Here is a 16,531-nt window from a genome sequence, read left to right on the forward strand (position 1 = left end):
TATGATTATCTGAAAAATTTTATTACTTATAGATTAACAAATTTTCCCTAAAATTTTCTCCTTCCCTTATACTTATAGATTAACAAATTTTCTCTAGAATTTTCTCCTTCCCTTAAAATCATAATCAAAATATACAGTCACATCTATCTACTTATTTTAACACATGTATACACTCACATTCACTAGACGTCAAGTTTTATCTATTACCTACTTTGATAAACACAGGAAATTTAAAAGGCATCCTACTATCTTCATGCTGAACATAGGCTAGGACACTTCACAGAATTGTCTTTTACTAGTAATGCTATCTATAATGAAAGGATAGAGTTGATGAAGGGGAAGATAATTAAACACATCATGAGGTAGAGTCTATCAGTCTTTTTTAATGGAGCTAATTGGAAAAAAATAATTTGTAAGACTTTAATCACAATGCAAATATTATGTCATATACCAACATAGGAATAAATAAGATATATACTTAAAGTGTATAAATGGTTATATACTTAAAGTGATCCCTGCAGATTAAAATGTGGATTAATATTTATTTATATATATATTTGTGGAGCTGAGGATCGAACCCAGGGCCTTCAAGCGCTCTACTACTGAGCTAAATCCCCAACCCCTACAATTTATATTTTTAAAGCAGTATACAAGTGCATGTATGTGTGCAGGTACACATTCATGTCTGTGAGCATATGTATGGAGACCAGGGGACAGCCTCAAGAATGTCATTCCTGTCTTTGAAATAGTGTCTGTCTTTCAACTGACGCTCCCCAAATTGGCTAGACTGGCTAGTCAGGGGAACCCAGGCAATCTTCCTATCTCCTTCTCCCCAGTACTGGAATTACAAGGATACACTTCAATGCCCAGCATTTTCACATGACTCTGGAGATCAAACTCAGGTCCTCATTACACATAAGGCAAGCACTTCTTCAAATGTGCTAGCTCCCCAGACCTTGAAAGCAATCTTGTTACAGAAACAACAAGAGATTTAACTCAAGGATTGCTTTAGTCAGCCTAAAGTAATTTCATTAACAAAATATCGTTAAGGCAATTTTTATAAACTTTAATGAATCAAAATCTCTAAGAATAATGAGCAAGAAAATAATTTTTTTGAAACTTCATAGATTATTCTAACAACAAACCAAATGTTCTAATCCAGGCTATAAATTCTAATGTGAGTAATTTTAGAAAGCTATCAACAAACTTCTTACTGCATTAACATGAGAATTTTACTTCTTAGACACCTCTCTCCTGAAGGGCAACAATACTGCCATAAACACAGTACATAAGGTCTTTGAGAAGAAACCCTATCTCCTTTGGTGTCCACACTGTCTCTAGCACAGTGACTGACTGTAACATGTGGTGGATAAATTGTAATTTTTCTATTATCAGTTAAGGACCCACACTCTGGAGGTTGGGAAGATGACTCAATTGGTAAAGTGCTTGCTATGCAAAACTGAGTGCCAAGGTTTGGATCCATAAGAAGCTGGGTGTGGAAATACACATCTGTAACTCTACAGCTGGGGGTGGAGACAGGTGGATTCCTGAACCTCACTGGCCAGCCAGGCTAGCCTCATCAGTGAGCTTTAGGTTCAATGAGAAACCTCTTAGAAAGTACACACATGTGCACACGCCTGCACATACGTGTACATACACAAACAAACACAACTCACTGAAAATGGTGATGCATGCCTGTAATACCAGCACTCAAGAGTTAGAAGCAAAAGGATGGCCAAGAGCTAAGGGCCAGTCTGGACTATGTGGCACCACGCTAGCCAGGACCCTATCTCAAAAACAAACAGAATCTATACTCTGAACAGATGGTGACACCATCTTTGAGAAATGCTCTTAAAAAAAAATCAAGAAAGAAACATTAGTACCACACTTGCTTCACCACCTATTCAGATTTTGACAGGAACATCTTCATCATCCTTACTCTTTCATAAAAACGGCATGACCTAAAATGGGTCTTCTCAACTGCTCAACTCTAGAATGTGTCTCTGTGTGAACAGAGTGAATTTCTGAGAATAGAAACAAGCAACCAAAATGTACAAGGCCTCTTCTCTGGTTCCTAGCTACAGAAGACATAACAAACCTTTCTTTTTAATCCCCCCCCCCCCCCGAAGAACTGTCTGCATAATAATGTGCTCCCACTGAATTCACCGAATGTTTCCAGTCTGGGGTCAGGTAAGAAGATATCTAGTCTTTTGATAAGTATCCTCGATGAAATCCACTGTGAAAAATGCACAGAATTCTGAAGTACTAAGTTCCTCTATTCTTCACCTGCTGAAGGTTATGTGACTGTGATAGACATTTGCTTACAATATTCTTGACCATTCATTAAAAAATACATTATTTGGATATTTTCTTTTTGTTTACTTAAAGGATAACAAGAAAGCAACTGAAAGTTTCTTGAAAAATCAGAAGCCAAACTATGAAATGACCTAGCAATTCCACTTTTCATATATAACCAAAGGATAAAAAAATCATCTCAATATCTGAATTCATATTTGTTATATCGTTCACAATAACAAGATATGAGAAGTCTGCTAATCAATGAAAGGTTAAAGAAAAGGTGGGTGTGGGCATGTATATATTCTGGATGTATACATACACATGCAAACACACACACAGACACAGAGACAGAGAGAGAGAGAGAGAGAGAGAGAGAGAGAGAGAGAGAGATTGATTCAGTCTTCAGAAGGAAAGCCTGCCATCAGCAGAACCTAAAAACCCTGGAGGACAATGTGCTAAGTGAAATAAGCCAGACACAGAAAACTGAATACTGCAGGGCATAAAACCAAACTCATAGGATCAGAGTACAACCATCATTACCAGAAGTACAATGAGATGTCTGCCTAAGAATATAAATTTCCAGTTGCCAAGTAAGTTCTGGAGACCATATGTAATACAACTATAGTTAATAATGACACACTGTACACTAGAAAATCACTAAGAATGCATCATAAATATTTGCAATACTACAAAAGATGCTAGCTACATGAAGTCACAGGTATATTAATTAGCTCAATTATAATAACCATCATATAATATTTAGAGCAAGTCAAAACATCATGTTGTTTATCTTCATATACACAATTTTTATTTTTCAATTATAACTCAGCAGAGCTTGGAACAAACATCACAGTTGTGATCTTCACTCATGATAAAACTGATGCGTTATTAGTAAAGACTTCACCCTGTCCCAATGCTGGATATTTTATAAATAGCACAATATAAATACATTTATAATTATACAAGACTGATGAAGAATCACAAGACAATTGCTTCTTTCCTTCCAATTTACTCAAGCATAGAAAGAGGGAACAGTAGCTTTAATTCCTGTCTAAAGAACAAGCCAACTAAATCTTTTGCATGAGTTCCACGATCACAAAAGTTCTTCCTGTATTTCTTTAACAGATACTCACTAGACCTTTAAACTTTAAGGCCTCAAGGATGATAGACCATGAATTAATTTAAACACAGTCCCTTCTGCTGACAGCAGCACTTAGTTCACTTCTAAGCAGTATATGTTGTAAAGCAGCATCTGGTCATCACAATTATTTTAATGAATTCTTATCACTAACAGCATCAGTCCAAGGTTTGTGAACCCCTATAGGTTCAGAGTAGATGCACATAAGACTTAAGGCCCTATTTGTTCATTGTGAATACCTCATGCTGCCCCATCTGGTAACAATAAATCCCTTAGGAGTATAGTGGTCTCTATTCAACATTGGGAAAACTGGGAGAGAATGAATTGCAATATGGAAACATTCTATATTTACTGTTGACACCCTGCCCCCATATTTCCTCTCCTTAAATTAGAAAATGGTTCTTTACCACCTCTTTTCTCATCCTGCAATGCAACTGTTGGCACTATATTTTCAGATCTAATAGAGGTTTAGAGCCTAGCTTCACAAGTACCAACATCACAGGATTCAATGATTATTTTCTTCCAGAGTAAATGGGTGGCATACTCATGCTTAGATAGAAATTAATGATACATACCTGCCATCCCTCAGCCCCATTCTGCCCCACAGATTAAAAAAAAGTCCACACAAGCTCTAGTCCCTTACTCAAAATGGCAGTGTTAGCATGTGACTTTAACAGGGTCTCACACATACATCTCTTCGTTACTTATATCTAAAACAATGCATATACTATGCTTACTTTCCATACAAATACAATATGGGGGTATTTTCAAATCATAATAAATCTATGAACACAGAACCCAAAGACATGCAGTGTTACAATCATTCCACTGTTTTTTTATTTCTATTTTAAATGGCAAATTCCTGAAAGCCCAGATTCAGCAGATAAGCTTCACTTGCTTTCTGCTTTCTCAATAGTACACGCACATGCTCCATCCAGGAACAAACTGCACTGAGTTCCAATCTCAGACACCTACTAAACTCGGTTCTGCTCTGAAAATGCTGCCTGTCCAAATGTCACCAGGTGGATAGGGAAGCTAAAGTCCCTATTTAAGGTACTTCTAGCCAACTCAAAGGTAACACAATGGGTTCTGCCTAATGGCACATTATTAAGGTGCCTCTCCACATAGATCCTTTCAAAATGAATATATCCTTCAGAAAACAACAACCACTGGACTTCCAAAGCTCAGAATGGGTCCTCCCAGGGAAATGGAGTAATTCCTGTTAAATACACTGTCAGTGGTTAAGAGAATACATCCAATGATATCATCCTAAGAGCAAGACTGTCATAATGATGCTGAGGAGAACTGCCCTGTCTAATTTGCAATCAATTCAACACAGTTCATTCCAAGAGAATGGTCCATCATTACCTCAAGCATTTCCACACAAAAAGGCCAGAAAGACGTTCCTAATGTGAGCATGTGTTCACTGCTTTCTCCTGAAGCAGAACTGAGCAGTGAAGTATGTTTTCACTAAATTATTGACATATTTTCAACTTCAGTTTTTACAGAATGGGAGGTAGGAAAATAAATGTTTGCCTTCACATCGCCCCACGTGACAAGGCGAGGCAAACGCAGAGATATACCCCCTATCCTACTGCCTTGTAACTGAAGATCAATGGATTAACGCCATTTCTTCTCTACAGACCCAGATGACAGATCCAACCTTGAAGTCGTGGGTTCTCTTCTAAAAACACTGTATTTTGTGGGCTGGGTTGGGGGGGGGAGGTAGGAGGGGGTGTCATTTTGTGGCCTAGCGCCTGCCTGGCATACACGAGGCCCTGGGTTCCATTCCCAGGCCTGCCAAATACAGAATTATCGTCTGGTAACTGAATTATATCATCTTATGTTGCATTATACTACAATGAAGGCCACCACACAACTGAGTTTGTGTATTATAAAAAAAAAAAAAGCCCGCACCGACGACAAACATCACCGCGTGGGTGGCGGAGGCCAAGTGGCCTTTTCAGAAAGCCAACCAAGGGGGACACAATGGGTTCGGCCAGCTCTCACACTTCAGGAACCACCGCGGCGCACGCGGGCCTCACCGGGGCTCGGAACCGGGCCCGGAGGGGAAAGGTCCGATGATGTCATCCCTGGGTCCTCCCCCCCGAGCTGAGGCGAACCTCGGGCCTTTAAAAGGGACCGTTTTCCGCGCGCCAGCGGCCGGGGCCGCCCGCGCCGCACCTGCTCCCGCACCGGGGCCGCCCGCGCCTCCCGCCCGCGCCTCCCGCCCTGCCCGCCCGCCCGGGGGAGACAATACATTTTAACGCCGTTGGCGCTGCTGCGCGGCGGCTTCTCGGGCTCGGCAGGGTGCGGGTCTCGCCGCGACTCGGCCGGCTGCTGCTGCTGCGGACCGTCGTCGCCCGCGGCCGCCTCGGGCTTGTCGGCATCGGCCATCCCGCCGCGGGCTCCGCCTCGGCCGCGCTGAGGGCTCCGAGCGCTACAATGGCGGCGGCCGGCGGAGCGGTAACGGATCGCGATTTGAAAAGGCCCCGAGCGCTCGGCGGCCCGGATCTCGCGAGAGCCGACGAGGCCCCGCGACTTGAGGAGCGAGCGGGGGCGGGGCTCCTGCGCGGCCACCTGCGGAGAGAGCGCCGGCTGCCTAGGGGCGCGGGGGTGGGGGTCCTCCGGGGGCGGGGCCTTTGGAGAGGGGTGCTCCGCGTGTCGGCCGTGCCCAAGTGTCCCCCCCACGTGTCCCCCGGGGGACCTTCGGTACAAGTGCATCCGTGGCTGCTGGCGGCCACCAAGTTGTCTACTTTCTTGGAGGGCTGAAGATTTCTGGAGACCTTAGCAATCAGCTAGGAAGTTGAAGTTTTTGGATTCTCCAGGCAGCAACCGATGTGGGCAACCCATAATTTTCTTAAGAGTCACTGTTCAAGGAGCCGGGAGGAATAGCTCAGCAGTTAGGCTAACGCATTGCTGTTCTTGCAGAGCACCCAGGTTCTGTTCCCAGCACCCACTTGGAGAGAAGCCAACACCCTCTTCTGATCCCCACAGGCGCTAGGCGTGTACTTGGTGCATATAAATACATGCAAGCAAAACACATACCCGTGGAATAAAAACAAATATTTAAAAAGTAAAGCCGGGCGGTGGCGGGGCACGCCTTTTATTCCAGCACTGGTGAGGCAGAGGCAGGAGGATCTCTTGAGTTCTAGGCCAGTGGGCTGGTCTACGGAACCAGTTCCAGGACAGCCAACCCCGTCTCAAAAAAATCAAAGGATAAATTAAAAATATATTTTGTATAAGATTAGATACAAATACACATTTTGAATTTGGTTATACATTTTTTTCCTTAAATATGAGAACTCATAAATTTAACTTGAGTGCTATAATTACACTTCACACTAAGATGATCTTTTTCAGTTGAAAAAATGCAGACCTTCTCAGACGTTTCCTTCCATTAAAAAGTGAGAGGCGCCGGGCGGTGGTGGGGCACGCCTTTAATCCCAGCACTCGGGAGGCAAAGCCAGGCGGATCTCTGTGAGTTCGAGGCCAGCCTGGGCTACCAAGTGAGTTCCAGGAAAGGCGCAAAGCTACACAGGGAATCCCTGTCTCGAAAAGCAAAAAAAAAAAAAAAAAAAAAAAAAAAAAAAAAAAAAGAAGTGAGAGGCCTACTGCAAGCATATTGTATAAGTGAGGGAGTGATCTGTAACATTGCCCATAGGGTACTGCCCACATACATAGTGTCCTAACACAGCAGAAGCTACTGCACTCCATTGCTTCTCTTCATTCAACCCTGAGGCCTAATGTTTGCAGTTACTAGACAGGTACTGGAACCTGGCAGAGACAAACGGGGTTAGAGCACACCTCTGCCACTTTCTGCTTCTAACTCCTTGGGTAAGTCCCTTTGCTTCTCAACCTCCCTTCACGGTAAGGATAGCAATACCTCCCAGGGTAAGGATTTAAAGAAAGCAGTTCATATAGGGCCACATGTTACAGTATTGCAGTCTCTCTTAAGGCTCCCATGGGGTTTCAGTTAAGGAGAAGGCAAATTATTTTTCCACGAAGTAGTAAATTGCAATAACTTTCTAAGTATCCATCATTCCATTTTTCTTTTGCTATCATTGAATTTCACCAAGAAACTCAGTCTGACAATCCCTGGTCTAGTAGGTTCCTGCAAATCCTTTTCCTCATTTCAACACTTTTCAAGAGTTCTTCATGGCCAAAGCATAATAGAAGGTACAGGAGGAACACTAGAGCCCTGCTAAAGGAAGACTTTGATGAACACCACTATTTGAGAGCTGTAATCGAGATAAGAGCATAATTTAACTAAACATCCATGCATGAGACTTTACCCGTGCTGCATAGTATGCTGATTTGAATATTCCATTAAAAGATCTGTCTTAATGACTGAGCTTTGGAGGGCAGGGGTTTAAATTTTGTACCTAAGACACATGGCTCCCTGCCTACACGCTAGTCCTGATCTTGGTAAATGCATAAAGAGCAGAGGGCAATTTCAACTGAGGATCTGTGAGGGGCTCCTAAAGGAGCTAGGTCCTGAAAGACCAAGTTAAGTGGAGCAGCTCCCATGCAGAGTAGAAACTGTGCTGACCTTGACCTTTCTTTTCACCCACACTGTTGCTATCATACTTAATTGTCTCGAAATCTACAAAGGATAGAGTAAAACTCAATTCCTCCCCTCTTTGGGATTTTTGCTTTTCAGTGTATGTATGTACATTGGAAAACACTTAGGTAACAAATGCTCAAGTTTCTTCTCACAGTTCCTACTGAAAATTTGTTATCCTTCACAATTGCTCAAAGTATATTTGTAGTGGTATGACTGAGAATAAGCCCTATTGAACACTCAGCCCCCAGTCAGTGGTGCTATTTGTGGACACTTAGGAGATGTAGTCTTGTTGGAGGAAGTACGTCACTAGGGGTGGGCTTTGAGAGTCTAAAGACTCATGCCATTCCCCATTCACTCTCTCTGCTTCCTGCAAAATACAAGTTTTCAGCTTGCTGCTCCAAATACCTGCCTACTGTGTGCCTGCCTGCCTTTCTGCCTGCTGCCATGCCTCCCTGACATGATGATGCTTACCCTTCTGGAACTGTAAACCCAAATGAACTCTTCCTTCAGCAAGTTGCCTTGGCCATGATGTTTTATCACAACAATAGAAAAGAACTAATATATTTCCGGAACAAAGTCTCAGGACCACTTAGTTTTCTTTCTCAAAAATTGGAATGTGTATTTACATATGTATATGAGAGAGGGAAGTCTTCTTGCATATTAGAAATGTAACTACTGGGAAGTGGTGATGCATGCCTTTAATCCCAACACTCGGGAGGCAGAGACAGGCAGATCTCTGTGAGTTCAAGGCCAGCTTGGTCTACAGAAAAGGTTCCAGGACAGCCAGAGCTACACAGAGAAACTCTGTCTTGAAAGACCAAACAGAAGAAGTACACTGATATATCTTAGAGATGGTACTCTAGCCTCATAGTCATGAGCCCAGGCTCCACTTCCCTAATTTGTGACCATCCTAGTGTGAGGCTTTGATCCTTAAGAAGACTCCATGACCCTAGGCTATTTGGGCATCTTCTCTGCATTGCAGGTCAGAAGTTGCCCACAAAAGAAGGAAGCATCCTGTTGAGAAATCTCATATACTTTCAGTGATGGGCCAAAACTTTGTCAGGAATCACTGAGCTGTGGAGGGGGCATTAAATAGGTAAGTGCCCCACTGACAAGGGAATTCTGTCACCAAAGCTGGGAAAATGAAATGGAGGGGCAGCTAGGATACCATCAGCCTTTTTCTTTGTAAAAATTAAAATGCAAATGCAAGGCCAGACATAGAGGGACACACCTGTAATCCCAACACTCAGGAGGTAGAGACAGGAGTATCTAGGGTTCTGAGTCACCCTCAGCCATGTAGTAAGTTTAAGGCCAGCCTAGGCTATTTGAGTGTGCTGGTATATTTTTGTCAACCTCACACAAACTAGAGTCACCCAGGAAGAGGGAACCTCAGTTGAGGCATTGCCTCCATCAGATTGGCCTGTAGGAATGTCTGTGAAACATTTTATTCTTTGATTTGAGGGGGCCAGCCCACTGTGGGTGGTGCCAATTCTAGGCAGGGCGTACTGTGCTGTACAAGAAAACAGGCTGAGCAAGCCATAGGGAACAAGTCAATAAGCAGTGTTCCTCCATGGCCTCTGCATCACTCCCTGCCTCCAGGTTCCTGCCTTGAGTTCCTGCCCTGACTTCTCTCCATGAGGAACTATAAGCTGTACCAAACTGCTTTGGATCAGTGTTTTATCAGACAGACAGTGAAGCAAACTAGGGAACTGAAACCTTGTCTTGGGGGGAAGCAAAAAGAAGAAAGATCAGACCATGGCCACCAAAAAGAAAAAGAAAAAGAAAAAAAAAAGAGCAAGACAGAACATATGACAAGTTAAATGCCTGAATTTGTAAGGATTAAGATTCTAAACCTTTTAAGTGTTTGTAGATTGAAGACTATATATCAATGGAAGAGCACTCATCTAACAGGGTTCAATCCACAGTACTGTACCCTGTTCTGTTTTGCAATTCATCTGATGATGGAAATATAGATGTTTATTACTAAATAACAGAAAGAAACATTTCAACCACTTTCTAATTCCTTAGTTTAAGTCAGCCTACCATTACCTCAGTGCCACCCAGGAAGTCCATCCAAAGGCAGATTAGAGTGAGTTCTGGAGATGCCTGCCCACACTCCTTTGCACAGGAAGAGATTCTCCAGCTCCTTCATGTGTGGGAGAATTTGCTTCCTCCATCCCAAACCGTGGACATTCTTATTTTCACCCTCTTCTTTGGCACCCTCACTGGAAGGGGGTTCCCTCTCCTTGTTCCCTTTAATTTAAATATTTATATTTTTGCAGCATTGTTCTCAATTTTAAGTTCTAACATTTGGAAGAGAAAATCGATTTCTTAGAATGAGGAATTGAGAGGTTCACTTCCTATGCTGCTCTGACTATTGGAGATAATAGAAGCTGAGAGAGAAGAAAACCAAAAGAACCAACCTGCCTCCTTTCATCTGCTGATGGGAAACACATTGACAATGATAATTACCAGATGCCCACGCTCCCTCCTCTGCTTACAGCTACATGGTTCTGTGAGAGTATATCTCTGGTCAGTAAAATCTAAGAGAAATGTTGAATGGACCATGTAGGGGAGCCTTAGAGGAAAGTCATTTAGCAAGGACCATGGTCCTTCCATCCTCTTTTGTCTCCTCCTGTCATTGGCTTAGAATAGAGAAATTATGTTTACTTCGACAACAATCATGTAGAACTCAGAAGTGACTTCATAACTGGAAGCTAAATATGAAGAGCAGGAAAAAAGAATGAGGATGAGGCCATGAAGGCACAATAATTACCCTTGCATTCTACCCCCTGCCTCACTTTCTACAACAACTAACAAATGCTCACCCTGATTAAGTTGCTACTTCTTGGCATCTTCCTATTATGCACAACTGAGCTTGATCATATTGAGAGTAACTTTCAGTGGAAAAGACTGATTTGCTTAATACTTTCTTCTACATGATGCCCGTACAAACACTACTTTAAAATGGTTTTCTGATGACACCATTAACATTTGTTTTTGACCGATTCTTTGCTTTATGCTATAGAACACTACAAGTTCCCTGTCTCATGTCCATTCTCTACTCCCCTTACAGAATAGAGGCAGTTTTGCTTAGAGTGGTGATGTGCCTAGGTAAGTGATGCTCATTGTGCACATGACAGATCTATCTACTAAGTTGTGAGGAACAGTAGTCAAGGGATTCTGGATGTGCTTAATTTCCTGATGAGTTAGTTGCTTTTCTTCCTCCCTGTGGGTCTTGAAAGTTGAGCATGCATATGGAAACCATGATTCAACAAGTCTAAGGGCAGATCTCCATGGAAACAGCTACAGAGGAAGACGATAAGACCTGAAACTCTGCTGACTTGGAGAACCACTGTATAAGCCTTTGACTGTCCATAACCAAACTTCATGTTTGGAGACTAAAATAACTTCTCTGTCAGTATGCCAATTGGATTTCTGTAGAAGTTTATCTCTATCGCAGTTCTTTCAACAAGAGGCATTCATTACTGACAGATGCTATCAATATAGTTGGTTGGAAGCAATGGTCGTGCAGTAGTTTACAAATGTGATTTATCTTGTCATGATACATTACAAAAGAGTAGACTGAATTTATTTCATGTCAGTGTATTTCAATTCACAATTTAAATATGTTCAAATACATGAAACTGTGTAATGTGATAGAAATAAACTTGATCACATGGATTCCCATTGTTTTCATTTCTGTCTCAGGTGTCAGAGAGAAAAAAGCCAAGCATTTGATTCAGTCATTTAGATATTTCATAGGAGGAAGGACCTCATTCTGGGCCCTATATGCTTCCATAACAACTCATTGGGATGGGAGGGTGTATGTTGAGGAGTTATTGCTAGAGTTTAAAAACTCAGGAAGAGCAGGAATGGAGAGAAACCACCAGCATTAGTCCCTGTGGACTGTAAAGATTTGAAGACTCCTGGTGCCCAGAAACACCCTATCTGCCCTTTGCTGAGACCCACCAAGTTACCTGCAGCAGCTGCTAAGTCAATTTGCTTCTCCTCTGCCTCCTCAAAACTTTGCAACGCTGTCCTTCATTGGTATAATTTAGGTTGGAATACAACTGAAAAGAGATTTTTGAAGAAGGTGAGGTCAGAAGGGTGAGAGGGCAATGCTGAGTAGTTAAGAGTCCTATGTAGTGCAATTCCCAAGCCACTTAGCACAAGTTCTGATACAGAAGGACCACTACAAAAGCATTTACAAACCTAAGGCCAGTTGTAGTATAATTAAAGCATGAAAGCTAAAATGTAGTTTAGGATGTATTTAGAGTTCATAAATTTGACTAAGAACAAAAGGAGTGGTGAGAAGATAAGGGATGGCTGAGTTATAAAAAACTCATACAAAGATAAGAAAAAAAATCATAAAATGAGACTTGTTAAGATAGCCCAGGTAGTCCAGCTGAGCCAAGGGGAAGGGGAATGCATGACTGTACCCTAGACGTCAGACTGATCTCCTCAGAGCTTTCCTTGTTCAGCTGTGTAAGTGGACTTAGAGTTCAGCTAATTTTTTAACTTGGTAGTCAAAACATAACATACTGGAGAAAAACAAGTATCAAACAATGATTATCCTCAATCTGTTGACATCCCCATTGTCAGTTATGTATTAACTGATATTATAGAATCAGATCATAGAGAAAAAGAAGACAGATTTTGAAATAACTTGAGTCAGTTCCTACTATTCCTGGCTCAAAACTTTGTGGAGACTGTACTGAAAGGAATACATTGTTCTATTTAACAATGAGTAGCATGGAGGGCTTGAATTATGGTTTAAACGGAACTCTTTAGAAGCATGTGGACAGTAAAATTAAAACCAATGAAATGAAACTTCATTTTAATCATCACTTGAAGCTGAAACATTGGGCACATCTATCTTTGCAGAAAAAGTTTCTAGCAAAATGTACTGTTGTGAATGAGACTCATCACATAGGGCAGCATTCGGTCATTATCCACACTGGAGTGCCGTCAGCTCAATTCACTTATGAGTCCACTCACATAACTTCTTCTCTGTTGACAAAATCTGACACAGACATTTTCTAATCCAATCATCCCATTACCAAACTCTCCCATTTCAGCACATTCAGCACTGGATACTCTTGAGATCTCGGGTGATAAAATGACCTGGGGGTGGGAGGGCTGGGGTTAAGGAGAAAAGAAAGGAAGGAGGCTAATAGTGTAATTAAAACAAAAAAAGCACAGAACTTTAAAGCACTCAATCCTGAGCTGCAAAACTGGGGATGAGATGCTGCTCCATTTATTTATCACGGAAGCTTTTAACTGGTCTGCTTGAATGATGCTCAGATGCTAGGAATGAGCCCCTAGGGAGTACAGGGTGTGCCCACATTGGGAGCAAAATGTCTGCAATTGTGCTTCTTTTGGAGAAGTAGCAGATATCTCTTACTAAAATTTCAAAAGCATCCTTAACCCTTCCTCCAAAAATATTAAAGTAACTGGCAGAGTTCAAAGGTAAAAATGATATTCAAGATTGATAGGTGAAGGGCTGGAGAGATGGCTTAGAGGTTGAGAAAACTGGCTGTTCTTCCAGAGGTCCTGAGTTCAATTCCCAGCACCCACATGGTGGCTCACAACCACCTGTAATGAGATCTGGTGCCCTCTTCTGATCTGCAGGGTTACATGCAAACAGAACACTGTATACATAATAAATAAATAAATCTTTAAAAAAAAAAAGATTGATAGGTAAGTGTTTCTAAAAGCAATCAACTTCAAAATACAAATAATTGTCTAAACATTTTCTAAAGATCACTAGATTATTAAAATTTTAAACATAAAAAATAAATTGAATAAAGAAATTATACCAAAATTAGTCTATATGTCTCTTCAGCATATTAATTTTGTTACCCAATGTTTGAATTTCCTGTGCTATGAATAAAAGGAACAATTGCATTAGAGGACTCTACTTCAGCCAACCACCAACCAGACAATGTAGATTACACAGAAAATAAGAAAGTAACAATTGTAACTGCAGAAAATTATCCCAATATAAAAATCTTGGGAGCAAAAATCACCAGTGAAGAGGCTCCAGGCAAGCAAACCCTCCCCCGGGAAAGAGTCCTAGGCTGATTTAGTAGAGGAGGCCATGCTGTCTGTTTCATTGCAATACAGTCTGGCTAGAATACATTCTGAGTGAGGCTGTCTTCTGTGCTTCCTAAGTTCCTATAAGTTACCACATTTTCTTACAAGATATGTAGAAAAGAACACCTCCTGGGTCTGGAGAGATGGGTCAGTTGCAAAGTTGAATTATGATTGAATGGAAGGAACTGAGTTTGAATCCTCTGCATACATGTAAAAGCAGGAGGTGATGGTACATGTCTGTAGCCCCACTGCTGAGAAGGTGGGATCAGGAGGATCCCTGAAGCACATTGGCCAGTCAGCTTAGCTGAATCTGAGCTCCAGGTTCAGTAAGAAATTCTCTCAATGTCTTAAATAATAATAATAATAATAATAATAATAATAATAATAATAATAAGTGATGATTTAAAGATTAAAGAGATTTAAATTTAAAGAGATTTAAGAGAAAATTTAAAGATATTTTCTATCTTCAATAAATAAATACATAAACCTGTCATATGGATTCAGCTAACAGTCATCATTTTGGCTGTGAGTGAAAGCCATTAATTTATTTACTTCACTTCTGATTTTATGAGATTATTTTTACAGGTGACTATAATCTTAATTTTTTAATGAATTTTAAAAGTAAAAAAAAAAACCAAATAACTAAATAGAGAAAACAAACAAATTTAAAAGAATGTATGAGTTGATAATTTTTAGTTATTAATTTGACTATGGTATCCCTGGGAAGTAAAAGAAGCAATAAATATGATCAGTCATACAGTCTTGACAATAAATGAGAAAAAAGCACAACACTTGCTCCGGTTTGATTTAAATAAGGAGTGGGTATTAGTGTTCCATTTGCATCTCAAGCAGTACTTGCTTTCTAAATTTCTCAGCATCTTAAAGAAAAAGTAGTAGGTGATGTGTTGACTAGCTACATATATTTTATCTATAATATATGTCAATTAATATCTAATAACTCTATAAAGAAATTAAGCAGTTTGTATAAACCAGGAGTCCTTCCAATAGAGTATTTGCAGATCAAGTCCAGAGTAGTGCCAAAGCATGTTAAAGGTGATTTTGTCAGGGGTTGGACAAACAATGTCAATCACAACTTGGCTTTTTATTCTGAAAGTAGATCATAGTCTCTAAAAGCATAGGTGAACTTTAGAAGGCCATTAGTGAGTTTCATTAGTGAGTTTCGTTTCTTTCAATAGTTTCTATGGAAGTTGTGCAAGAATTTGAAGGGTATGTGTTCATTGCAAGTTGGATTAATTCGCCGGTGCTTTTGCAATGGTAAATAAAACAGTAATAGTATATTGATTTCTATAGAAATATAACTTTGTAGACATTTTTACACTGCTTTACAATAACAAATCTCCTCAAGGGCAGATAACAAATCTAATTTATCTTTGGATCCCAGCACCTAGCAACAGACATGGAACATAATGGATTTTTAATCACACACTCCTGAATGGGTCACTTTTCAGACTTTTGAGAGCATCATCATCTTCCATATAGCTTGAAAAGATCAAGGTCATGTGCCAACTAACACCAAAGAACCTAATTTGCAGTTAAAGCTTTCCTTTGGCACCAATTCGAAAGCATTAACTGGAAGCACTGTATTAAATGATGTATGATTTTTTAATAGGAAGCCAAGAGGCTGGAGAGATGGCTTAGCAGTCAAGAGTACTTTTTCCCTTGCCTAGGACCTGGGCTCGACTTCAGCACCCACATGGTAGTTTACAACCATCCACAATCCCAAATTCCAGGGGATCCCATGCCTTCTTTCAACCTCTGTGGGCCCCAGGCATGCATGGTGCATATTCACACATTTTGGCAAAACACTCATACACATAAAATAAATCTTAAAAAAAAAATAGAAAACCACCCAGAACAATCTTCAAAACCTGTGTATGGACTTGCAATATCAATAGTCAAATGATTACACGGTCCAATTTTTCTAGACTGAATGAGAATTGGATGTGTAACACCCAAGTGTTTTCAAAGATTTATTTTGTGTGTGTGTGTGTGTGTGTGTGTGTGTATGTGTGTGTAAAAGTGTATGCCACCTGCATGTGGGTGACCACAGAGACCAGAGTAAGTTATCAGATTCCCTAGAGCTGGAGCTACAAGTGGTTATTAGTTGTAGTACACACTTTAACTAGTGAACCATCTCCTTAACCCTAGTACACCGGTGTTTAAGATTAGACTCCATGGGCATTTACCATAGAACCATATTTAAAGTCATAAAGTGACAATTAAAAATCTCTAGCTGTGTTAATGATTCCTGAAATGAGGTTCATCTCTACATCAGATTCATGTCACTTGGTTCTGACCCTTAAGCCAGGCTTTTAAAAATGCGTGTGTTTAAGAGCCCTTGAAAACACTGCGGAAATACAGAGTGGCCTGGAAGGATGGGTCAGCACTTAAAGGTACCTGCTCCCAAG

General features: G+C 40.8%; 1 protein-coding gene across 4 annotated transcripts in view; it reads right to left on the reverse strand.

Moving 5' to 3' along the window:
- Myef2 (myelin expression factor 2) overlaps positions 1-5,965 on the reverse strand; it is a 42,564-nt gene extending 36,599 nt beyond the window's left edge. For all 4 annotated transcript variants that reach the window (XM_036186037.1, XM_036186035.1, XM_036186036.1 and 1 more), the window contains exon 1: positions 5,697-5,965. In XM_036186037.1, the coding sequence (XP_036041930.1) occupies positions 5,697-5,833 (137 nt within the window). In that variant the 5' untranslated portion in view covers positions 5,834-5,965. The remainder of the gene's footprint in view (positions 1-5,696) is intronic.
- Positions 5,966-16,531: the final 10,566 nt, after the last annotated feature.

The sequence above is a fragment of the Onychomys torridus genome, chromosome 4, assembly GCF_903995425.1.
Source record: "Onychomys torridus chromosome 4, mOncTor1.1, whole genome shotgun sequence".
Taxonomy (NCBI): Eukaryota; Metazoa; Chordata; class Mammalia; order Rodentia; family Cricetidae; genus Onychomys; species Onychomys torridus.